The sequence below is a fragment of the Caretta caretta genome, chromosome 9 (assembly GCF_965140235.1).
Source record: "Caretta caretta isolate rCarCar2 chromosome 9, rCarCar1.hap1, whole genome shotgun sequence".
NCBI classification, from domain to species: domain Eukaryota; kingdom Metazoa; phylum Chordata; order Testudines; family Cheloniidae; genus Caretta; species Caretta caretta.
In genome coordinates this window covers 7,412,968-7,438,198 of record NC_134214.1, presented here as the reverse complement: position 1 = coordinate 7,438,198, position 25,231 = coordinate 7,412,968, and the positions used below count along the sequence as shown (strand labels likewise).

Sequence of the window (25,231 nt, the reverse complement as noted above, 5' to 3'; positions counted from 1 at the left end):
CACAGGGGTCCCCCCCTCGCTCCTCGTCTCCACCGCTGCGTGCTCTGGAGATGACAGGGGAACAATGGGCCCCGGGGCGAACGGCGTTGTATATATACAGTGCCCTGGGGGGGGCCGGGGCCGCACTTTCCCATGCTGGGGGACACACAACAGCTGAATTCATTAAGGCAGCGCCCGGCGGTGGTGCCAGGGCCCTGCCGTGGGGATGGGCCGGGAAGGGGGAATAAAGGTGCCGGTAAATGGGGGCGGGAGGGGAGCTGATCCAGTTGGAATTCATTAGGGTAGTGAGTTCGCCGGGCCCGGGCTGGCTGGCTTGGGAGCAGGGGCCTGGCTGCAGCCTTCCCCGGTCTGAATGAGCTCATTGTTCCCGGCCCCCGAGCGGGCGGCCCCATCAAAGAGCCCCCTAATGATCACAGGCAACCCGCCTGGCTTGATCATTTTCACGCTTTTAGCCTCGCCAAGCCGCTGTTGTCAGTTCACATCACTGCGGCCCCGGCACGGACTCGGGGCCCGGGCCCCCCAAACGGCCCAGCCGTTAGCATCGGCGCTGGGGGCTCGGGCTGAGAACGGGCGCGTCAGCAAATCCTGCCAAGGCCCCGGTCCCCGGGGTTCTGGTGCCGACCCGCTCGCCCAGAACGATTCATGATGCAAGGCCTCGCTGTGCCCAGTGGCACCCGCGCTGTCCTGTGACCCTGCCGATGGCAGGACCTGGGGGCAGGGACAGGGCCCGGTGCTTGAGGGTGGGTAACCCCTGGGGGCTCAGAGACCACGCTGTCCTTGGGGTGGGACTCTGAACAGGTCGAGCTATTGCAGTGCCCCCCAGCCAGAGATTCCCACTTGCTCCCTGGAATGCCCACACCTCCCAGGCCCCAAACCCCCGCCCCCCCCCGCCGCTGTGCCCCCATCACCCCCTCTGAACATTGGGGCTGTTCAGCTTGGAAAAGAGACAACAATGGGGGGGATGTGATAGAGGGCTATAAAATCACGACTGGTGCGGAGACCGTGAATAGGGATGTGTTATTTACCCTTCACATCATGCAAGAGCCAGGGGTTACCTGCTCCCATTAATAGGCAGCAGCTTGAATTCAAAGTAGAGAAAATACTTTTTGCTATAATGCACAATTCACCTGTGGAACTCCTTGCCAGGGGATGTTGTAAAGGCCAAAAGCAGAACTGGGTTCAGAAGAGACCAGGAGGACTTGATGAAGGATAGTCCATCAATGGCTATTAGCCAAGATGGTCAGGGACACAACCCCATGCTCAGGGTGTCCCTAAACCTCTGACTGCTGGAAGCCAGGAGTGGAAGATGTGGGTGGACTGCCCCCATAATTGCCCTGTTTTGTACACTCCCCCTGCAGCTCTGGTAGGAGCCACTGTCAGAAGCAGGATACTGGGCTGGATGGACCATGGTCTGACCAAGGAGGGCAGCGCTTACGTTCCCATGACACCACTGTATTTTGGAAGGGCCTGTCACCCTTGTATCACGGCTTGGGGTGCAGGCACAGCCGTCCCCAGGAGCCTGGCCTAGCGTGCTGGGATCCAAGGGCTGCGGGAAGAACCCAGCCCAGCTCAGCAGTGACTGGGAGCCAGGCAGAGTCCCAGGGTCCCTGCCGGCGCTCGCTGTCTGCCTTGCTGCAGAGCCCCAGAGTGGAGGTGCCTCCCTGTCAGCAGGGGGGTGCTATAAACCAGGATGATAGGGGGGCAGGGAGCGCAGGGACCATCTGTGCCTGGGTCCCACCAGGATGGGAGAGCTGAGAGCTCTGTGTGCCCTCAGGCTGGCCGCTTGGCACCACGCACAGAGCCGCATTGTGGGGTGCTGGGAGCTCAGGGCCTGGCGAGTGTCAGGAAGCAGGGACCTGAGCAGATCCCTGCAGGCTGGACCAGGGGGCATTGCCTAGCTCTGTCTGGGCCAGGGGGCTGCATTGCTTGGCTCTGTCTGGGCCGGGGGCATTGCACGGCTCTGTCGGGGCCAGGGGCCATTGCCTGGCTCTGTCTGGGCCGGCGGCTTTGCACGGCTCTGTTGGGGCCGGGGGCTGCATTGTCTGGCTCTGTCTGGGCCGCGGGGCATTGCCTGAGCTTCGGGGGGCATTGTCTGGCTCTGTCTGGGCCGCGGGGCATTGCCTGAGCTTCTGGGGGCATTGCCTGGCTCTGTCTGGGCTCTGGGGGGCTGCATTGCATGGCTGTGTCGGGGCCGGGGGGGCTGCATTGCCTGGCTCTGTCTGGGCCGGGGGCCATTGCCTGGCTCTGTCCGGGCCGGGGGGCTGCATTGCCTGGCTCTGTCTGGGCCGGGGCCATTGCCTGGTTGTCTGGATGAGGGAGACACTGCTCCCCAGCTGGCTCTGGGCTGGGGGCCATTGCCTGGCTCCCCCGTCTCTCTGCCAAGGCACTGGGGGCCTGCAGCCTTTCCGGTCCCGCTCTGCACACAGGCTGGCTGATGACGACATCACGTTGCCTGGGCCTTAATTGTCCTACAATGTGTCCCTGACAATAGCCGATTCTCCGGCGGATCAAAGTGCGGTAATTGCCGAGGGTGAGCAAGCCGGGGCTGCTGGCACCGGGACAGGGGCAAAGGGAAAGATGAAAGGCCCCGAACAACTGATGCTGCTTCTGCATGTTCCCACCTCAGCCCCTTCCCGCTTCTGGCTGCCAGCCAAAGTGTGGGGCACGTAAACCCCTCTGGGGAGGGGGGATTTCAGCTACCCCCTTTGCAGGCTCTGGGTGCCTGGGGAAGGTGCCCAGAATGCAGTCAGTTGCTCTCAGCCCACGTCAGCGGTGCTGTGTCTGCATCCCTGAACCTGGCTCTGTGTCCCCCCATGACACCCCTAGGAGCTGGGACAGAGAGATTGCCAGCTCAGGTGGGAGCAGGGGCCTGTCTCCAATGGGGCCGCCCCATCCACTGCAGAGAAAGGTGCAAGGACTGTGTAACAGAGGGTTCTTGGGTGACCCTCTCCCCAACCTCCTGCTTGATCCCCCGAGACATTCAGACCCTCTGCAGTGGGTCACTGTGTGCTCTGTTTTTGACTCCAACCAAGCCCTTGGCCTCACTGATACTTTGTGGCAGTGAGTTCCACTGGTTAAACTGCCATTGATGATGGCAATGCAGCCATCTACCCCTGGCCTGGCCTGCAGCCTGTGGCTCTGCTGACCCACGGAAAATGAGAGACACCCGCCCTGTGCCATGATGAGGGTGTGAGTGGCCCTGGGCAGCCCCCCTCCTCCTCCTTGGGGCTAAGGGCCAGGGCTGCCGTGGGGATGGAGCAGAGCTGTCGAGGGCAGAACCTGGCTGGGCTGGCGGGACGCTCCCAGCAGATAGCAACGTGCTCCCAGGTGGGAGTGCCATGTTCACATTGGGAGTGACCCAACGCCACCCTGGCTGGGGCCTGCCTAGCGGGTCTCGGTGCGGATCCTGCTGGCTGCGTCTGCATCGCCCCTGGCAGCACGTGCCCCCACAACAGAGGGGCCGAGGGCTGACTGGCCTGTGAGCCCAGCTCCCCGCCAAGCCCTAGTCCCTCGGGGGGAGCATTGCGGCGTGTTGGCTGGGCACCGTGTGGGGGAAGTGTGCCTGCCACTGCCTTGGATACCCCTGTGCCATGCTTTCCCTCGGCCTCTCCGAGTCACCCCCGTGGCCTGGGCTGTGCCCCCCACAAGTCATCCTGTGACCTGCCCTGCGGGCCCTCACGTCACCCCCACAGCCCCTCACTGACATGCCGGTCCTGCCCCGTTCATTAACCTAATTGGCGAGGCTCTCAGCAGCTGTGTCAGTGAGATCATGCTGGTTGTGTGGATCCCAGCCCTCCCGGCCCACCGGCTGCCGGCTGGGGCCCCGCGCTCCCCGGGCCTGGCCAGGGCCCCTGAGCACAATTCGGGGGGAAGGTGGGTCCCTGCCAGGCCAGCTGCGTGCAGCGCTGCTCGGTCATGGCTCATTGTCTGGTAATTGGTGTGAGCAGCGGAGCCCAGCGGCTGGCAGGGGAGGCCTGGGAACCGGCCGCAGGCTGAGGGACAATGGAGGGCAGACAATGGCTGCAGGTTCTACAAACGCCCTCCCGTGACAATAGGGCTTGGGAGGCAGCCAAGGCCTCAGGGCTCGCAGCAGGGCCCGGGGAGCCAGGAAGGGCTGGATCCTCCACACTGGGCATGGCCCCGTCCACATGCACAGCAGCCGGCCCCGGGCGAGAGGACGCTGCTGCCACCTGCAGGCTGATGGCTTGGCCCAGCCGGCCCTTCACGCTGTGCTGCCAGCCTGGCGCAGGGCAAGGTGGCGTGGAGCGACCCCCTGCCCAGCCCGGCTCCGCTCAGTGCGGGTCTTCTAGCCCAGCCCAGGGGGAAACCCCCCCATGATGGTCCCAGCTCCAGCGCCAGAGGGAAAGTGTGACCCATTGGGGAGTGTTACAGGGTCCCTGTGTGCTGAGCCCAGGGCTGGGATGGGAGGGGGCTGTGGGTCAGGATGAGGGGCACCGGCAGAGCTGGGTGTGGGGAGCGCAGGGCTGGGCTGGCAGGGGGCTGTGGGTCAGGAGTGAGGGGCACCGGCAGAGCTGAGTGTGGGGAGCGCAGGACTGGGTTAGCAGGGGCTGCGGGTCAGGAGTGAGGGCACTGGCAGGGCTGGGTGTGGGGAGTGCAGGGCTGGGGGGGCGGGAGGCTGCAGGTCAGGACTGAGGGTGCTCTAGCTGGGCGAAGGTGGGGGGAGGACCTACCCACTAGTGGCTGGCTGTAAGAGGGAGGCAGAGCCTCAGTTGACTCCCCCGGCTCAGCTCTCAGGTGTGGGACCCTAAATCCAAGTTTTGCTTTAAGGACCCTGGCGCTGGTGGATACTGGTCACTATCCCGGGGCAGGAGCCAAGGCATCGAGCTGAGCGACCAGCCATGCCACTCAGCAGCTGGAAGCCAGGAGGAGACCCTCCCCTCCCCCACTCTGCACAGCAGCAGCAGGTCCCTGGCATGGCGCGAGGACGTCTGGCCTAGGGGATTGTGGGCCGGGAATATCTGAGTTCTAGACCTGTCTCAGTGCCTGACTCCCTGGGTGACTGTGGGATTTCGGTGTGCTGCTCTGTGCCTCAGTTTCCCCCTCTGGCCAGGTGATGCGTGTTGCCTCCTGCTCAGACGGGGTTGGGGTTCAGTGCTTGTTGTCACAGAGTTCCCGGGCGATGCTCTGGAACTGCGGGAAGTCTCCTCTCTGGGAGCAGCCTGTCTGCAGGACACACAGCTCACACGGCTTCCACCTTCCTGCGTCTGACCTCGGAGCATTCAGCATCCTCTGCCCCTCCGTGCGCTTCCCACACGAGTCCGCCCAGGCGGGGTCCTGGGGAAGCCAGAGGGTCCTGCCCCCCAACTCCGCAGTCAGACGGGACTCTCAGCCAGCCAGTAAAACAGAGGTTTATTAGATGACAAGAACATGGTCTAACACAGAGCTTGTAGGTGCAGAGAACAGGACCCCTCAGCTGGGTCCATTTTGGGGGGCAGGGAGCCAGACAACCCTGTCTGCCCTTCACTCCATGTCCCAGCCAGCCCCAAACTGAAACTCCCTCCAGCCCCTCCTGCTCTGGGCTTTGTTCCTTTCCCAGGCCAGGAGGTCACCGGATTCCTTTGTTCCCCAACCCCTTTAGCTCTCACCTTGCAGGGGGGAAGGGCCCAGGCCATCAGTTGCCAGGAGACAGTGTCGGCCATTTATGTACCCTGGCCCTTTACAACCATTACACCCCTTATCCCACCACCTAGAGACTTAAGAAATGCACAGGGGAAACTGAGGCACCCCTACAGTATTCAGAGGAAACATGAAGAACAGTCCCACTTGGTCACACTTGTGCCTGTTACAGACGATGGACTTGTGCTGATCTGGCCACCTCCTGCTGGGGGCGCCCTCGCTCTGCCAGGACAGTACTTCAGGCTGGATTTGCTGCTGCCCAGCCCCATTGCTCCTCTTTCACCCAGGCAGCACAGGGTCACCTTCTGGCCCCACTGAGCACGGGGGCCAGGCCGGGGGAAATCGGGGCCAGTGGCTGCAAAACAGCAACGTGGGACTTTATTCTCTGGTAGCTAGAGGACAAGGCAGAGCCCAAGCCGCGGAAGGCTGGGGGTGGGCTGAGGGGCCAGGGGGAAGGGCCCCGCAGATTTACAGCTGCCGATTGCTGCTCTCCTCTTGTTTCTTGCTTTGTGAAGTGGCTCCGCATGCCGGAAGCGCTGGCGTCGGCAGAAAAGTAATTGCTCCAATGCAAAGTCCAGGCTGCTGGTGTGACGGGCAGGGGGCTGCGCCGGGGTCTGGGGAGCAGGAGGTGTTTTTCATACCATGCTGGCTTCAGAGCTGTGCAGCGCGTTGAGTGGCCCCCAGGCTCTGTCCTCCGCGCTGGGGCCGTGTCCCACCCCAGAGGGGGCTGCATTTCTTCCCCTGAGGCACGAGTCATGTCACTGCTCCCAGGCCTCTAGGCCCCTCGCTGGGAACAGCAAAGCAGGTGGGGAGGCCGGGGCTCGCGGATCGGCGACCCGCTCCCCTCCCGGCCCATCGCCGCGGGAGTGATCCAGCACGTGTGTTGGGAGCCCAGAGAGCTTTGCCATTGGCCCCTGGTCCTACACCCATTTCCCCACCCAGCGGGAAGGCTGTGGGAGAACTGCCATGGTCTGAAATGCAGACAGTGCCCTCCGGTCTGGCCCCGGCAACCGCCACCTGCCCAGAGCAGAGCACCCCAGCAATCCGGACGCCTGGGTCCCTTAGTTGTTTTTGACCCGCTGGCAGGTTGCTTGGTGCTGCTGCTCTCCTCCCTCTTCCAGGGTTGTTTCTGATCACTCAAGGGAGTTCCTAGCTTGTGCTGCCTTGTGTCCTGGAGCAGCCGGTATTGCTACTTCCCAGTTTGTCCTCTGCTTGGACACATGGTCATTCCCACTGCGCTTGGGGGTTGCATTGCCACCTCTGGTTCCCGGCCCCGACGCTGACCGGCATGAGTCGGCCTGTGCTTTGCACATCCCCCTGCACCGGTGCGGCTGGCTTTGCCGCAGCTCTGCCGTGCCCGCAGCCCCCCGTGGGGGTGGCTGTGTGTGACGACGCACTTGTGATGCCCTGGTTCCATTTCAGCCTCGGGGGCCTCCTCCCAGCCACGCCTCTGCAGGACGCGAGGAAGCAGCCGGAAGAGCAGGGTTGCCAGGTCTGAGGGCTGGGCCCAGTACCTGCACTTCCCCTTCTCCCAGCCCCGGGGCAAATCCTGCTCCCATTCAACTCAGCAACTTCAATGGAGCCTGGATTTCACCCTGGCTGCAGAGTTCCCAGGATGGTGGCAACTCCATCTATTTGGCAGTGAAAGGCAGCAGCAGGGATGGAACTCAGAGTCCCTCCAGCCCTGAGGCCCTGCCTCTTGAGCTAAAGGAGACTCTCCCTTCCCTGCTGACAGTATAGGGCTTATGGCACACAGCCCAGCTGTTCCATTTCTATAAGGTAGGGGATAGCAGAGTGTGGCGCCAGCCCCATTCATAGCCTAACTGTCTGACTTGCAGGGACTGACTTATGAGGGAAGAATCAAACAGTTTGATCTGTCCGAGTGGGCTGAACAGTGTCTAAAAGGAGAACAGCCTCCTAATGACTGAGGGCCCAAGGAGGAGAAAGTGCAGGCTATCCAGGGAAAGGCCCTGCACTGAGGTGGATATGAGCATGGCATGGCCTCTCTCCCAGGCCCCCAGTGAGTCACTCATTCTTGGAGCATCCCAGAGGGTGGTGTCCTGCCGCAGGTGAGGGTGTGACTAAATAGGAATTTCTGTAATATTTGTATGAAGCCTGTGTGTGCCTCAGTTTCCCCATATGAGTGCCTCAGTTCCCCCTATATGCTGCAGTGATACCTAGTGTGTGTGTGTGTGTTGGGGGCTGTTTGGTCTCCGCAGAGGCTCAGAGTCTCGGGGGAATGGCTCCTGGCTGTCTGGACCTTACCTATTAAAAACTGTATTTTCCCTCCAACAGTTACTTTTTTCGTCAAAAGATTAAAACCACAGAAACACTTCGCTTTCTTAGGCCCCTGTATCATGGAGTGTTTGCGAAGACAATGACAAACCCCATCACTGGGACTTTGATACCTCGCGAGCAACTGCCACAGATGGCCCCCGTCTCCCGTGTACGCCCAGCTGGGAAACAAAGGCTGTGGGGGGGGGGGGGGGGGGAGGTGGAAGTTAAGGGTGGGGAGCAGTCTGGGCACACACCTGAACGGGGACACAGAGAGGTCACCGGCGGGAGGGCTGTGGCTCTGGCTGACCAGGATGGGCCTGGCTGTAACCATCTTTTCTCTGGGCTCACCAAGAAAATGGTGTAGAACCAGCTCCCTAAGAAGGACGTCACAACCCTGCCCAGGGACAGAGCGTCAGGCATTGGGAAGCTCCGCAAGGCGCAGCTGATCGCACAACCGGAGAAGGCGGCTCGGTCCACGGCACAGGTTCCAGACCCCAGCGGGGCTCCAGGAGGGGCTGCGAGTGACGGGGGCTCGCAGGCCATGAGAGGGAGCGAGCGGACCGGGGGAAGCATTCCACTGTGCACTGGGGCTGGAGAAGCAGCGGGCTGCGGGGAAAGACTGCAGGATGCCAGTTCCGCAGGGAACCTAAATACCTAAATGCCTTGGGAGACAGGCCAGTCCTCGCGTACAGACAGCCCCCCAACCTGGAGCAAATACTCACCAGCAACCACACACCAGAACCACTAACCCAGGGACCTATCCTTGCAACAAAGCCCATTGCCGACTGTGCCCACATATCTATTCAAGTGACACCATCAAAGAACCTAATCACATCAGCCACGCCATCAGGGGCTCGTTCACCTGCACATCTACCAATATGATATATGCCATCATGTGCCAGCAATGCCCCTCTGCCATGTACATTGGCCAAACCGGACAGTCTCTACGTAAAAGAATAAATGGACACAAATCTGACATCAGGAATCATAACATTCAAAAACCGGTAGGAGAACACTTCAACCTCTCTGGCCACTCAGTAAAAGATTTAAGGGTGGCAATTCTGCAACAGAAAAGCTTCAAAAACAGACTCCAACAAGAAACTGCTGAGCTTGAATTAATATGCAAACTAGATCCCATTAACTTGGGTTTGAATAGAGACTGGGAGTGGCTGGGTCATTACACACATTGAATCTATCTCACACCTTCTTGTCAACTGTCTAAATGGGCCATCTTGATTATCACTACAAAAGTTTTTTTCTCCTGCTGATGATAGCTCATCTTAATTAATTAGCCTCTTATAGTTTGTATGGCAACTTCCACCTTCTCTGTATGTATATATATATATATATATATATATATATATATATATATCTTCTTACTATATGTTCCATTCTATGGACCCAATGAAGTGAGCTGTAGCTCACGAAAGCTTATGCTCTAATAAATTTGTTAGTCTCTAAGGTCACAAGTACTCCTGGTTTTGTTTTGTTTTTTTTTGTAGATACCAAATGGTTACCCCCGTTAAAGGCAGGGGCGCGGGTGATAGATACCAACCCCAGTGCCTTTGAACAGCTTGTGATCTGAACCAGGTAGACCCCGCGGCTCGGCTCCGCTGTCTCACCCCTTAGTCGGTCCCAAACCCGGAGAGGCAGATGGACGGAGTTGATATTGGGGACTCCAAAGGGCTCAGCAAGGTGCCACTGCTGACCCTGAGGCTCATAGGAAGAGGTTTCGGGGTGTGCAAAAGACCTAGGGTGTGACCCACGCTGCTGGGAGAATCTCTCTAAGAATGGGGTACGGGTGCTGGGGTGACTATGCGGGAGGATTTGTATAACCCGGGGGGGTTGGAACAACTCTGAGATCCGTCCCCATGTGCTTAGTGGGCAGGGAGCCTGGGGATCTGTGTATCGCTGGCCGGTTGGCAGAGTTTGTGGGCAGTAGGTCCGGGGAGGAGAGACCCAAAGGGGACTGGCCTGAGAAGGGGAGCCAATGGAGGCATCCCAGAAGTGGGACTCGGGTGAACCCAAAGTGGGGAAGCGGCCAACGTGAGCAGATTCCCCCAAGGGACCTCCAACCCCTGCGGTGGAATATCTGTAGGAAGCCAGAGTGTACGTGGGCAAAAGGCCCATGGGTGGATGACATGAGGCTGGCCCGAGATAGAGGGATTAACTGGGGGGCGCAGGGGGTGGCAGACATGCTCCTGGCACCAGCACACGCCCGTCACATAGGGCTCTCTGGGGCTCAGCCTCACCTGACCCCCGGTGGGAGTGGACGGTGGTGGCCAATGGGGAGCCACCCAGGGGGGCGGAGAGATTCTGGGATGGAAAGACCCCTTGTCACGCCTCTGGCCCAAATGCGGAGCCACTTGCCCTGCCCAGGGCCCAGCTCGCTGTGCGGACCCAGGAAGGGCCGGGGTGGCTGGGAGCCGGGGTTCTCCTGGGGATCGGCTTTGACATCCCGCTGGATTGCATCATGCCGAGACAAAGTTCAGTCCCTGCTTCTGCGCCACCGGGCTCAGCCTGCAGGCATGGGTGGAGATGCAGAGCTGGGCTGGCAGGGAGAGGGAGGGGTTCTTCCCCCCCCTCCCGCCACCCTGCTCCGGCTTGCACCACCAAGGAAAGGCTGCTCAGCAGGAGAGGCCTTCCTGGCTTGTAACCAGACACCTGGGGCCCCACCCCTCTCCACATGAGTCACACCGGCTCAGGCTGTACTTCCCGGAAGCCTGGTGCCAGGGAGTTAGCGCCCCGGCTGAGCATGGGGAGACCCAGGCAGGGCAGGACCCAGCCCAGTTTCAAACCCAAAGGTTTGGGGGGTGGCAAAAAGGCAAAACTCCTCATGTGCCCCCTGCTTGTGCCGTCGAACAGTCCCGAGCTAAGGGAGGCCGGGATGCTGCTGTGAACTGGGCATTGCCAACTGGCCGTTTGATTGATTAGCAGCCGTGCTGTAAGGATCTCAGAAGTGCCTGGTAGGACGGCCACCAAGAGATGGGACAGGTGCTGTGGCATCTCTGGATAACACTGGTGGGGGTGGACTTCTGTAGGGTAAAGCCACCCTGCTCAGTGCGGCCTCGAAGGGGAAAGAGATGGGATGAAGGGGGAATTTCTGTAATATGTTTATGAAGCCTGTGTGTGCCTCAGTCTCCCCTGTATGTGGTTTGTTACCTAGTTGGGTGGGGGGGGTGGTTTGCTCTCTGCAGAGGCTCAGAGACTTGGGTGAATGGCTCCTGGCTGTGTGGACCTTTGACCCCATATCAATGGAGCGTTTTGAGAAGACAATGGCAAACCCAATCACGGGGACTTTGATACCAACACCAAGCCTGGTATTTGCCCAGCTGGGGAACGAAGGCTGGGGGCGGGGGGCGAGATGGAAGTTAAGTGTGGGGAGCTGTCTGGGCTCACACCTGAACGGGGACACAGAGAGGTCACTGGCGGGAGGGCTGGGGCTCTGGCTGACCAGGATGGGCCAGGCTGTAACCGTCTTTTCTCTGGGCTCACCAAGGCCACCCTGTGCTGTGTCCTTTGACTAATAAACCCGTCTGGGTGCCAGCACTGGGTGCTGGCGGAGGGCTGCGTTGCCCCCTGACTTTGTACAGGTCTCCCTCAGGGCTCTGCCTCAGTGGGGCTGGCTGAGCCGAGCTCACGTGGGAAGCAGGGGGGCTGCAGGCCCAGGCCCAGCCTAAGGAGGCGGTGAAGCCGTGGGGCTCACCCTGGAGGAAGATGAGACCCCCTTGGGGGTTTGGCCCGCTGCAGGAGGCCTCCCAGAGACTGTTCCGAAGCTGGGCCCATGGCCCCGATCCTGTGGGTCTGTAACAGAGGGCTATGCAGGTTCTGCCCTATGCTTCTCTTTCCCTGCCTCCCTGGACACGTGACACCCAAGAGTGGGCAGCCGTGGGGCAGCCTCTGGCAGGCAGTGTGTGCAGAGAGCTGCCTTCCTGGCCAGCCCAGGTGATGCCATCTTCCCCACACCTCTGCTCGCTGGCAGGGCCCGGATCCCACCGACAGCCAGACGCGTTCCTCTCCCGCAGCCTTCCTCTCCCCAGCGATGGGCTGGTGCAGAGCCGAAATGCACCACAGCCCTGGTGCCCTCTGCTCCCGTGGGGCCCCTGCCGAAGGCCCCCAGAAGTCCCGCGAGACAGGCTGGTCCGTACCACGGCTCGCGCTGGGCAGAGGGAGCGGGCTGAGTGCCGGGCCCCGGATCTGAGAGGTCAGCTGGCAGAGCCAGGCAGCGCTGTGCGTGAGGGCCAGGTTTCAGGCCTGATGGTCCCCAGGGCAGGTTCTGGTCGCACTGGGCAGGCTGCCTGCAGCACCCCCTTTGGCTGTGCCTGAAGGGAGGTGTGACCCATCCTGCTCCCTGTGGTGGTGGGGGGACCGTGGCATTCACGACAGGGGGATGGCTAGTTACATTGAGGGATCACGAGAGATCACAGGCGCCCCCAGCCCCTCCTGGGGCAGGGATGTCACCCAAGCTGCTGTATAAGAGTCTCCTCTTGCCCAGGGTTGGCCACTGTGGGGGAAGGAAGCAGAAGCCAGGAGGCGTTTGGAGCAGAGTTTGCAGCCTCGGAAAGGTTTGGCTTGTGCTTCTGAGTCTGTGAGCGCAGGAATTGCAGAAATCGACCCCCAGCCCTCACCGGCAGAGGCAGGGATCCTCCTGGGGGGTCTGCAGAGCCTGTGGCCAGCCAGCAGCTGCCCCACGGAGTCAGGGGGGGATGTGCCCAGGGAGCCTCCTGGAGGGCAGCTTGGCAGCTGGGAAGAGAGGTGATGCCACCGCATGCCACCAAGGCCTTGTCCCTTCCCCTTCCACCTGATCCCAGCCCGCCCCCTCCACCTGGGCACGGGTGAGGCATTCTGGATTTGGACTGGCTGGGCCCCCTTGCAGTCAGGTCTTCACCTGACCCTTCCCTCAGCCATGCTCTGAGGTCCACAGGTGGTCCGGGCCCTTCCATTAGTGAATTGAGCGCTGCACACCCAACATGTGCCAGCAGGAGAGGCCATTTAGAGAACGGAGCCCGGCGGGGTCCCAGGGGTCCCCTGCCAGCATATGACATGCCCCCACAAGAGCAGGGGATGCACAGGACTGGCAGGGGCATGCACCACCTGCAGGGCCCTGCACTCTTAGAGAGGGAGCTTTGTGCCACCTGCAGGGCCCTTGGCATCTGTGGTCCAACAGCCCTTGCAGCACGGGGGGCAATGCCCTGACAACAGCACCCCTGGAGCCCAGGGGGCGGGAGGGCACCAGCACACACACAGAGTGGCAGGGATTCCCCGGAGCTTTCTCCACTGACCCCACAGCCATAGGGCAGTGGCCTGCATTTCAGGCTCAGCCCTGCTTCCGTGGGACCTGGGGGAGGTCGGCAAGCCGGGCGCAGTGTTTCCGAGCCGACCCCGGGCCACGGAGGGATTATCGCTGCCGGGTTCTTGCAGGGCGGTGGCTGGAGGAGTCGATGCAGCGGGAACGATCTGCGCTACTTTCAGGCATGATACGCATGGCAGCGACTGACGGGCCCGGGCACTGCTCGGGTTCAGGGGCTCCTGGGGCAGGGCAGGTGCCACGGAGCTGCCTGGGATGCAATGACAGTGGGTGCCCCCAGGACTGAACCACCCACACCCAACAAGAGGAGCGTGTGAACTCAGCCTGGGGCTGCGGGGGCGGGGAGGGGGGCAAGGGACAGGGGAGGTGTCCGGTGGCTGGAATAAGTGGTGGCTTAGCCAGGATCCCTGCTCTGGCTTGAAAAGGCTGCCAGGCCTTGCTGAGGTGCACTGGTCCCTGAAGAGTGGCAATGCCTCTGAGCAGAGTCTGTCTCAGGTGGGCTCCCTGGGCCGTGTCGGAGGTGGCGAGGCCGTGTGGCCTGTCCTCGCAGAGGAGTGGGAGCCTGCGGGGGGTCTGGCACGCTGAAGGGGCTCCTCCCAGAGACGGGGGAAAAGCTGGGGCATAGCACCGATCCTGTGGATCCGTGGCAAGCTCCCGGCCGCAGCTGCCTGGAGCCCGCTGGAGTCGCAGGGGGGATACGAAGACAGCCAGAGCTTGGCGGGGTCGGTTCCTGTGGAGCTTTGGGCGTGACTGAACCCTGGCCTGCGCTGGCAGGAGCCTAGCTCAGCTGGGTTGTCCTGGCCCTGGCCTGGCTGCTGTGCACTGGGCCGGCCTGCCGCAGGGCTGGGGCCTCCCACTCCCTCCTCCCGCTGCAGGAGACTTCCCGTGCCCGCGGGCCCCTCGCCCAGGGGGCTGCAGCGCTGCTGTGCCCGGCGTGAAGGTTGGGCCCCACAGCGAGGGGGCTGGAGGCTGGCCGCCTGGCACTGAGGGGGCTCTGCTCTGCCTGGGCCCCGGGCTGCTGGCTGAGTTTTATTGTCTGGTTTAACAGTCTTTTTATTTTCTCTGTCTGATTATGATGGTGCCCGGGAGAACTCCACTCTTCCAGGGGCTGCTTAAATCACTCAGTCGGGAAGGGAAGCGGGTGGGCTGGAGGGGAAAGGATGGAAGGGGGGTTGGAGGAGAGAGCATGGGGCAGAAAAGAGGCCAAGGCCGAGAGCGGGGTGGGGTGAGAGGGGGGAGTTCAAGGAAAGAGGAGGGTGTGTGGGGGGTATGTGGGGTGGATGGGGATGCAGGGGGAGCAGAAGGCTACAAGTGCATGAGGATGTGGGGGGCACAGGGGTGTATAGGGACATCACGGGAGTGCAGCAGTGTATGGAGGTGAATGGGATGCAGGGCTGTGGGGGTTGAGAGACATGGGGGTTGTGGCTCTGGGAGGTGGAGAGGATGGGTGGGAAAGCGCTGTAAGGGGGACAGGATGTGTATGTAGGGGGGCAGGATGGGACAGGGAGGGATGCAGTGAGGGGGATGGGGGCATGGGGGGACAGGGAGGGATGCAGTGAGGGGGGATGAGTGCAGTGAGGGGGATAGGGAGGGATGCAGCGAGGGGGATGGCGGCATGGGGGGACAGGGAGGGATGCAGTGAGGGGGGATGAGTGCAGTGAGGGGGATAGGGAGGGATGCAGCGAGGGGGATGGTGGCATGGGGGGACGGGGAGGGATGCAGTGAGGGGGATGGAGGGACGGGGAGGGATGCAGTGAGGGGGGACGAGTGCAGTGAGGGGGATAGGGAGGGATGCAGTGAGGGGGATGGCGGCATGGGGGGGACGGGGAGGGATGCAGTGAGGGGGATAGGGAGGGATGCAGTGAGGGGGATGGGGGGACGGGGAGGGATGCAGTGAGGGGGGATGAGTGCAGTGAGGGGGATAGGGAGGGATGCAGTGAGGGCGATGGCGGCATGGGGGGACGGGGAGGGATGCAGTGGGGGATAGGGAGGGATGCAGTGAGGGGGATGGGGGGACGGGGAGGGATGCAGTGAGGGGGGATGAGTGCAGTGAGGGGGATAGGGAGGGATGCAGTGAGGGGGATGGCGGCATGGGGGGACAGGGAGGGATGCAGTGGGGGATAGGGAGGGATGCAGTGAGGGGGATGGGGGGACGGGGAGGAATGCAGTGAGGGGGGACGAGTGCAGTGAGGGGGATAGGGAGGGATGCAGTGAGGGGGATGGGGGGACGGGGAGGGATGCAGTGAGGGGGGGCGAGTGCAGTGAGGGGGATAGGGAGGGATGCAGTGAGGGGGATGGCGGCATGGGGGGACGGGGAGGGATGCAGTGAGGGGGATAGGGAGGGATGCAGTGAGGGGGATGGGGGGACGGGGAGGGATGCAGTGAGGGGGGATGAGTGCAGTGAGGGGGATAGGGAGGGATGCAGTGAGGGGGATGGCGGCATGGGGGGACGGGGAGGGATGCAGTGGGGGATAGGGAGGGATGCAGTAGGGGGATGGGGGGACGGGGAGGAATGCAGTGAGGGGGGACGGATGCAGTGAGGGGGATAGGGAGGGATGCAGTGAGGGGGATGGCGGCATGGGGGGGACGGGGAGGGATGCAGTGAGGGGGATAGGGAGGGATGCAGTGAGGGGGATGGCGGCATGGGGGGATAGGGAGGGATGCAGTGAGGGGGATGGGGGGACGGGGAGGAATGCAGTGAGGGGGGGCGAGTGCAGTGAGGGGGATAGGGAGGGATGCAGTGAGGGGGATGGCGGCATGGGGGGACGGGGAGGGATGCAGTGAGGGGGATAGGGAGGGATGCAGTGAGGGGGATGGGGGGACGGGGAGGGATGCAGTGAGGGGGGATGAGTGCAGTGAGGGGGATAGGGAGGGATGCAGTGAGGGGGATGGCGGCATGGGGGGACGGGGAGGGATGCAGTGGGGGATAGGGAGGGATGCAGTAGGGGGATGGGGGGACGGGGAGGAATGCAGTGAGGGGGGACGGATGCAGTGAGGGGGATAGGGAGGGATGCAGTGAGGGGGATGGCGGCATGGGGGGACGGGGAGGGATGCAGTGAGGGGGATAGGGAGGGATGCAGTGAGGGGGATGGCGGCATGGGGGGATAGGGAGGGATGCAGTGAGGGGGTGGGGGGACGGGGAGGAATGCAGTGAGGGGGGCCGAGTGCAGTGAGGGGGATAGGGAGGGATGCAGTGAGGGCGATGGCGGCATGGGGGGACGGGGAGGGATGCAGTGAGGGGGATAGGGAGGGACGCAGTGAGGGGGATGGGGGGACGGGGAGGAATGCAGTGAGGGGGGATGAGTGCAGTGAGGGGGATAGGGAGGGATGCAGTGAGGGGGATGGCGGCATGGGGGGATAGGGAGGGATGCAGTGAGGGGGATGGGGGGACGGGGAGGAATGCAGTGAGGGGGGACGAGTGCAGTGAGGGGGATAGGGAGGGATGCAGTGAGGGGGATAGGGAGGGATGCAGTGAGGGGGGACGAGTGCAGTGAGGGGGATAGGGAGGGATGCAAGGAGGGCGATGGGGACATGGGGGGATGCAGTAAGGGGGGCAGGGTGGGGGGGAGGTGCCCAGAGTCCGGGGCGGGGCTGCCGGGCCCAGCGGCGGACCCAGGAGGACTGTCCCGGGCCGGGGCCGGGCGGAGCTGCCGGGCCGGGCCCGCCCCCGACTCCCCGAGGTGGCCGGGCCGGGCCGGGCCGGGCGCTGGTTCGGGCCGGGCGGCGCCATGGCGGGCTCGGAGCGCAGCCCCCTGCTCACCTACCGCCTCTGCAGCAGCACCTCGGTGGAGGAGCCCGGGCCGGCGGCGGCGCGGGGCTCCCGCAAGCTGCGCACCTTCCTGGGCGTGGTGGTGCCCACCCTGCTCTCCATGTTCAGCGTGGTGCTGTTCCTGCGGCTCGGTGAGTCGGGCAGCCCCCCAGCCGGCCCCCCAGGATCCTCCTCAGCCCGGCCCCCCAGGATCCTCCTCAGCCCGGCCCCCCAGGGACCCCTCAGCCCAGGCCCCCAGGATCCCCTACCTGGGACCCCCCCCAGCCTGGTCCTCAACCGGGACCCCTCAGCCTGCCTCCCACCTGGGATCCCTGAGGACTCCCAGGGGTACCCCAACCCTTGCCCCCAGTGACCCCCCCAACACCCAAACCTGCATCCAACTTCAGCCCCCCAGTGACCTTCCACCCCCTAACCCAGCCAGCCAACCATGACCCTCACACCAGATCTCCCCTAGCCTGGCCCCCCAGTAACCAGCCCCCAAACCTGGCACTCCAGTAACCACCCCCTAAAGCTATTCTATTGCCCTTATCCTCCTGATCCTCTTATACCCTGGGACCTAACTTCTCTCAGCCCCCCTTCCTGCCATGGGCTGTCCTGGGGTGTCCGGGGGTTACTGGGCATGAGGGTGCCAGTATCCTCACACCTGCCCCACAGCCCCTCACGAACTCCCCAGTTCATCTCCACACAGCCCTGAATCCGCTCATCCCACCCAGCTCCTGTAACCCCCACTAACTTCCCATCGCCTACAGCTCCCCACTGTCCTACCATCCCCCCAACCCCTCCCCCACCATCCCCAGCCCCGCCCTCCGTCCACATCCCCAAACCTGGTCTAGCAGCACCCCGATATCCCTGGCACCCTGTCCAAATCAGCGGCCTGTGTCCAGTGTTCTGGATCGCAAAAGATCCTGCCTCAAGCCCAGGCCCTGTAAGACTAACGTGCCTTTTCCCAGAGTTTGAGGAGCAAGTTTTAGCGGCTGGGAAAATAAAGCCCAGAGCCCGCAATGGTCCAGGTGTGAGCTGCCCGGCTCTGCAGAGTTCCCTTGTGCCACCCGGCAGGTGAATGTTGGGCTCCTGCTGGAGGAAAGCCCCCGGTTGTGTTCATGAACGGTGGGTGGGCACAGGCAGAACCTGCTGGAGACAGAGCCTGAAATGGCTCCCAAAGCTGGTGGCTGGGGAACTGCTGTCTGCTTGCGGTTGGGCTCCACCTTCCTGGTACAAATACAAACCAGAACTGAGAAAAGACAAAGCGCCAGAAACTTGGGTTTGTCCGGGGGGGGCTGGGCTGAAATGAGCGAGCAGCACCCTTTGGAGCCTCTCCAGCTGTGGCAGGGCATGTGGAAGTAAAACTGCTTTTCAGTTGCACTTTCTGGCTCCTGGGTGTGGTTCTCGTGAAGTTTGAGGCTCAGGGACCTGCTGTGAACTTCTGCTCCCAGCCCTTAACGTCTAACTGTGTCGTCACAGAAACCCCAGCCTGGCATCTCTGTGCCATTTTCTCTCTGTCTCCCCCTTGGTCTGGTGGATGCCCGTAGTTGGCGGTCATGAACCGCGATCCTGGGTTGGCATGTGGGATGCCCCTGACAAGGGCAAAGACCCACCGGCCTAGTGCGATTCCCCTCTCAGGGAGTATCCGCCTCACATCTGTTGGGACCTCAGGGATGCCCAAAGGTGTTTCACTCCTGCTAGGAGTGGTTCTTGGCCCCTGGCGCTATGGGAGAGCGATCTGGAGTCTGTTCTCTGGTTAGCAGGGTCATCAGCTAAGGTGTTGCGGACCCCTGAGCCTGTGCAAATTCAGTCGCTGGATTGGGGTGTACACCAAGGCGTGTGGCTGGATTCTGTCCCCCAGCTCCCCCACCCCCACCCCCGAAGACAATGGGGGATGGCATGGGTGTAACCAAGGGCAGAATCGATCCTGCAGGATCTGTTCAGTGGGTGACGCTGCCCCAGCCAGAGGGAGCCCAGCGTGACTCCGGGAGCCCAGGCTGGGTTTGCAGGGCTGACTGTTCGAGAAAACATCCCTTTGCCTCTCACCTGAGCCAATCTCCTCCAGATGGATTGAGACACAGTGAGCCTGAACCCACAATGGCTTACGTACAGACAAGCTGCTGGATCCGGTTCCCCTGCCCCAGCGGACCCCTCCCCAAATTCACTTGGCTGAAATCCAGCCTCCTGTATTTCTCACCCCTTCTGGACCTGTCTGCCTCCAGACATCCGGGGCTGCTGCCCCACTCCTGGTTCTTCCAAGCTGTGCTGCGAATCATTCCCTTCCGTGCCCCCTCCCTGCTCTGCCAGGCCGGTCAGCCAGCACTGCTGCCCCTGACTCCTCCTAGCCTCGCTGTCTCCATTCATGTACACCCAGGGCTTCGCTCCACCATGGGATTTGACAGATGCCCACTGGCAGGAGCCCCAGTGCCAGGCCCCATCCACTTCTGGCGTCTTTAACACCATGTCAGCTACTGGAGCCTTAGCTAGACTATAGAATCCTGGAATATCAGGGTCGGAAGGGACCTCAGAAGGTCATCTAGTCCAACCCCCTGCTCAAAGCAGGACCAATCCCCAACTAAATCATCCCAGCCAGGGCTTTGTCAAGCCTAACCTTTAAAACCTCTGCAGAAGGAGATTCCACCACCTCCCTAGGTAACGCATCCCAGTGCTTCACCACCCTCCTAGTGAAATAGTGTTTCCTAATATCCAACCTAGACCTCCCCACTGCAACGTGAGACCGTTACTCCTTGTCCTGTCATCTGCTACCACTGAGAACAGTCTAGATCCATCCTCTTTGGAACCCCCTTTCAGGTAGTTGAAAGCAGCTATCAAATCCCCCCTCATTCTTCTCTTCTGCAGACTAAATAACCCCAGTTCCTTCAACCTCTCCTCATAAGTCCTGTGCTCCAGCCCCCTAATCGTTTTTGTTGTCCTCTGCTGGACTCTTTCCAATTTTTCCACATCCTTCTTGTAGTGTGGGGCCCAGAACTGGACACAGTACTCCAGATGAGGCCTCACCAATGCTGAATAGAGGGGAATGATCATGTCCCTCAATTTGCTGGCAATGCCCCTACTTATACAGCCCAAAATGCTGTTAGCCTTAGGCTAAGGCTTGATCCTCTGGTAGCACCTCCGTCTAAGGGTGTGTCTGTACCACGGTTGCTGGGGTGGGTGGGGGTTCATCTATCTAGCTTGGATATTGGAGTGGAGAAGCCATAGCAGTGCGTGGTTTGGGGTGGACTGTACCGTGCAGAGCCCTGGGTAACTTCTCACTGAGCTGCCGCAGCTTTGCCACTGTTTGTACACCCGTTAGCTGGATTTAAAGCCATTTTGGGTACATCTAACTTGAGCTGCCCCGGGACTGCTGTGCGGGCACACCCTAGCAAACTCCGGCCTTCCCCAGTGCCGAGGAGTTCTTCCAAAACGCTGGGACAGTTTTAGCCTGTGTTCTCACCCCGTGCTGAGTCTTGGATTGGTAGGAAAACCCAGGCAGATGCATGAGTAAATCCTGCTGGCCAGGCACCCTGCAATTCTGTTTACTTCTCTATTACTGTAACTGCGGCCAAGCCAACACTGAATGGCGAAGGGTTTTACGCTCTGAGTCCTGCTAGATCCACTTCTCTGGGGTTCTCCTTCTCCTTCATTTAGGTTCCTTAATCTGTCGTTTTGTGAGTGCCTGTCAAGCGCGTCCCACCAATAATTATTAAAGCCCAACTTGGGAAATTTCTGCCCTGGCTTATGACCAAAGGGAAGCTTGCTGTGGCCGGGGCAGGCCTGAGCCTCCAGCTTCTGCAGAACAGAAGCCTTAGAAGCTAGTTTCTAGCCTATATGGTGGGAACAGCCATGTGCATGTGACTGGAGTGGGCTCCAGGGTGTGAAATTCGCCAGTTTCACACTGCTGCACTGGGGGAAGCCCTGCAAGTTACCAGCACTGGGTCACCTTCATGCTGCTCCTTGGGGAGCTGTGAGCCCGGCTGCAGAGATGCCAGGGGCTGATTTTGCAGCAGTGGCCTCTTCTTTTGGGACCCCCAGGGCCTGTCTCTGATCTTGCCTGCCCCAGCCATGTAGCGGAATAGTCCCATTGGCTTCTGTGAGTTGTTCCTGGCTCCTACTGGTGTAACTGAGTGGAGGAGGAGCTGGCCCACAGTGCCAGCTTGTCAGAGGTGCCGAGCGCTTCCTGCTCCCTCTGGGTCTGCTTTGATGGGCACCGGTGACAGTCAGGCCATTGTGTCTGAAGCTGGGCACCCAGAAGGGGAGCTCCTCCCCCCCCGATTAGATGCTGCATCTTGAAGTTTGATCTTGTGGCTTTGGGGGTGCAGAAGGAACTGGGGAGGAGGGGGTGATGGGGATGGTGCCTCAGCAGGGTGTAGCCCCTGGATGCTGTGGGCCGGCCCCCGTGCCTCGCCCCGGCTTTGCCTTCTGGCAAACAGGATTCACGTCTGTTAAATTCGTCAAGCCATGTGCATCAAAGCCTTAAGTACAAGGGAGGTCAGTGTACTTGGCAAGACCATCTGCCGCCCTGCATCCTGGGATGGCAACACGGAGCGCTCACCATCCCATGTGTCGGTTCCAGGAGGATGGGAGCCAGCTCCTTCACCATGGGGCTTTGTCACTGTGGAGCTCTTCCATACGTGCAGGAGCCTGGCTGAGGTAGCCTTCAGGGTGAGGCGCAATGGCCTGCTGCTTCCCCTTCGGGGGATGTGGGTTTCCTGTCTGGTTCGCTTCCTGCATCTGCCCGGCTGCCTGAGCCCGGCGTGACTTGGATTTTAGTTCCATCATCTCCCCAGCTTGGGAGAACCTTTCTAGTGAAGCGCAGTGGCCTTACGTCCTCCGTCCCGGTGCTCCCTGTCTATCCAGGCAGCCGGCTGATGTGGCGGTAATGGGCATTAAGAGGGGGCAACACGCAGGAAAAGGAGAGATCTAAGCTGCCGATTGCTCTGCTCTGTCTTGCTCTGTTCCCCGGCCATGGAGGGATAAAGCTGTTCTGACTGTCAGGCACCCCCCCATTCCATCACTTCCCAAGCCGGCTCCCTCCCACCCCTCTGCAAGGTCTCCTCTGAGTCCCTGCTGCTGGCGTGCCTGGGGCTCTATGGGCCATTAGAGTGCCAAGCCCCAGCCCTAAGGAGGTCACAGTCTAATTAGCAGGATACCGGAACATGCTTGGGGAGGGGAGCCCTGCTCTTGGGCGGTGCAGGTCTTGCAGCGTGGCTCGTTTGGCCTGTTCGGTAACTGGTCCATGGCCCCTGATGACTTCCTGGGGGTGGCAAGGATAGAACTCAGCTTCCCCTGCTCCAGAAGCTCTGTCCTCTGCCTCTGGAGCAAAGGGAGAGTCTCTGGGAGCGGCGTGGGGCCTATGACGCCACTCCTGTGTGCAGTTCTGAGTCCATCCAGCAGAGGGCAGCGGTGCTCTCTCTCTCTCACTGATCATGGCAACAGGTGGCCTGGACATGGCACTTTACAGCCTATGTTGCGCAAACAGTAACTACACCCGCACACGCACCTGCCCAGAGAGCCAGGCCAGTGCATTGCCAGGCCGCCCTGGCTAGGCCAGGCCTCTGTCACAGCTCACATTCCTCTCCCAGGTGCCAGCATGGTTGTGGCCTCTCTTCCTGGCTGGAGTCTCCAGGCCCTTTCCTGGGGGTGGGTGTGATTCGCCTGGATCCCTTGGCAGACTGGGTAGCCCTGGGCTGTGGGAACAGAGCTGTCAGCAGAGGCTCACCCTGCCTAGCGCCTTCCATCTGGGGCCTGTGCAGGCTGTGGGGGTCTCGGGCGCTCGGCGGAGTCCCCGCGATCCCTCAAACTGCCCTGCCCAGGCCCCACCTTCCCAGTGGGTGTTTACAGTCAGTGCTGCCGGATCAATTTCCCCTCTGCACCGGCCTTTGGGGACGACTCCCCCACGGGAGTCACATACATGTAGAGCATCAAAACAGCCACAGTGGGCCAGCCCAATGGGTCCGTCTAGCCCTGTGTCCTGTCCTCCAGCAGAGGCCGGTGCCAGATGCTTCAGAGGGAGAGAACAGAACCGGGCAATGATCGACTGACCCGTCCCCTGTCGCCCTCACCCAGCTTCTGGCAATCAGAGGCTAGGGACACCTGGAGCATGGAGTTACCTCCCTGCCTATCCTGGCTAACAGCCATTGATGGACCTATCCTCCAGGAACTTATCTAGTTTTTGTTTTTGTTTTTTTGAACCATGCTATACTTTTGGCCTTCACAGCATCCCCTGGCAGTGAGTTCCACAGGTTGACTGTGTGATGTTTGACGAAATACTTCCTTTTGGTTGTTTGAAACCTGCTGCCTATTAATTTCATTGGGTCACCCCTGGTTCTTGTGTTATGAGAAGGAGAAAATAACCCTTCCTTGTTTACTAAGAGAGTCTGGGCGCAGGCAGCCACAAGCATTGTAAACCTGCCTTTCAGAGCTGCACCGTCAAACACCCTGTCTCACCTGGTGCAGCGCCATAGCCACGCTCAGCGGGGTTGCAGCCAAGATCCCCCAAAAGGTGCCTGGAAGTTAGAGCTGTCTCTCTCCTCTGGCCTGCCCCTGGGGTGGATTTGTGCTTGGGGACACCCTGTCACGGAGTCCCTGGGCGATGCTCTGGAACTGCTCCCCATGAAGCCAGTCAGGACTCTGGGGAAGTCTCCTTTCTGTGAGCAGCCTGTCTTCAGCACACACAGCTTCCACCTTCCTGGGTCTGACCTCAGAGCATTCAGCATCCTCTGCCCCTCCGTGCGCTTCCCACAGCGAGTCCACCCAGGCAGGGTACGGGGGAAGCCAGAGGGTCCTGCCCCCCAACTTCGCAGTCAGACGTGACTCTCAGTCAGCCAGTAAAACAGAGGTTTATCAGACGATAAGGTTTATTAGGAACATGGTCTAAAACAGAGCTTGCAGGTGCAGAGAACGGGACCCCTCAGCTGGGTCCATTTTGGGGGGCAGTGAGCCAGACAACCACGTCTGTACTTCACTCCATGTCTCCAGCCAGCCCCAAACTGAAACTCCCTCCAGCCCCTCCTCCCCTGGGCTTTGTCCCTTTCCCGGGCCAGGAGGTCACCTGACTCCTTTGTTCTCCAACCCTTTAGCTCTCACCTTGCAGGGGGGAAGGGCCCAGGCCATCAGTTGCCAGGAAACAGGGTGTTAGCCATTCTCTGTGTCCAGACCCCTGCACACATCTGTCCTCTAGGGCTCTGCAGTGATCATACACCCTTACCGCACCACCCAGACACTCAAGAACTGTATAGGGGAAACTGAGGCACTCCCACACTATTCAGAGGAAACATTTAAGAACAGTCCCACTTCGTCACATGCCCGTCCCGTCTCCACGCGGTGGGTCACGGTGCCTGTCCCTTTTGCCCACTCTCATTTGGGGGCTCATTATGCAGGTAGCTTATTGGTGCGTAGTTAAAGCTGACAGGGTGCTGGGTGGGCAGGAGAGGACGTGGCATCACTTGCCCGCTTTGTGCCCGTCTCAGTTCTCTGTGGAACAGGGCCACTTCCTGCATTCCCCGGGATGAGCCTGAGTGCGCCGGGTTCTTCGCATGGCAGCGGTTCTCTTCCGCCCTTTGCTCCATCTGGCGCTGCTTGTGAATGCAGCCCAGGGGCACGTGGTATCTGGCTTTGCCTGGTGCTGTGAGCCGTGGTGCTCTGCCCACATGTGGGACCCAGCGGGACAGTGACCCAAGTCCGGGGAGTCTCACTTTGATGTTCCACCAGTGCAGCTGGCTGTTTCCCTGCAGCGATTCCCTCCTGGGCAGCTGCCCTGCAGTGCCCAGAGGTAGCTGGTACCAGCAGGAGCAGCCGTGGGGCTGCAGGGAGCATGGCGGGTGTCGTCCTTGCCCAGCGCAGGAAAGCAAAACCTACAAGAGCTGTGTCACGCACTCCCTGGGCGATGCTCTGGAACTGCTCCCTACGAAACCAGTCAGGACTCTGGGGAAGTCTCCTTTCTGGGAGCAGACTATTTGCAGGACACACAGCTTCCACCTTCCTGGGTCTGACCTCGGAGTATTCAGCATCCTCTGCCCCTCCGTGCGCTTCCCCCAGTGAGTCCGCCCAGGCGGGGTACAGGGGAAGCCAGAGGGTCCTGCCCCCAACTCCGCAGTCAGACGTGACTCTCAGCCAGCTAGTAAAACAGAAGGTTTATTAGACGACAGGAACATGGTCTAAAACAGAGCTTGTAGGTGCAGAGAACAGGACCCCTCAGCCAGGTCCATTTTGGGGGGCAGGGAGCCAGACAACCACATCTGCACTTCACTCCATGTCTC

General features: G+C 61.0%; 1 protein-coding gene across 2 annotated transcripts in view; it reads left to right on the top strand.

Moving 5' to 3' along the window:
• Window positions 1-16,893: 16,893 nt before the first annotated feature.
• Window positions 16,894-25,231, top strand: part of LOC125643141 (solute carrier family 12 member 9) — a 48,436-nt gene continuing 40,098 nt past the window's right edge. For both annotated transcript variants that reach the window (XM_048865318.2, XM_048865317.2), the window contains exon 1: window positions 16,894-17,122. In XM_048865318.2, coding sequence (XP_048721275.2) covers window positions 16,951-17,122 — 172 coding nt within the window. In that variant the 5' untranslated portion in view covers window positions 16,894-16,950. The remainder of the gene's footprint in view (window positions 17,123-25,231) is intronic.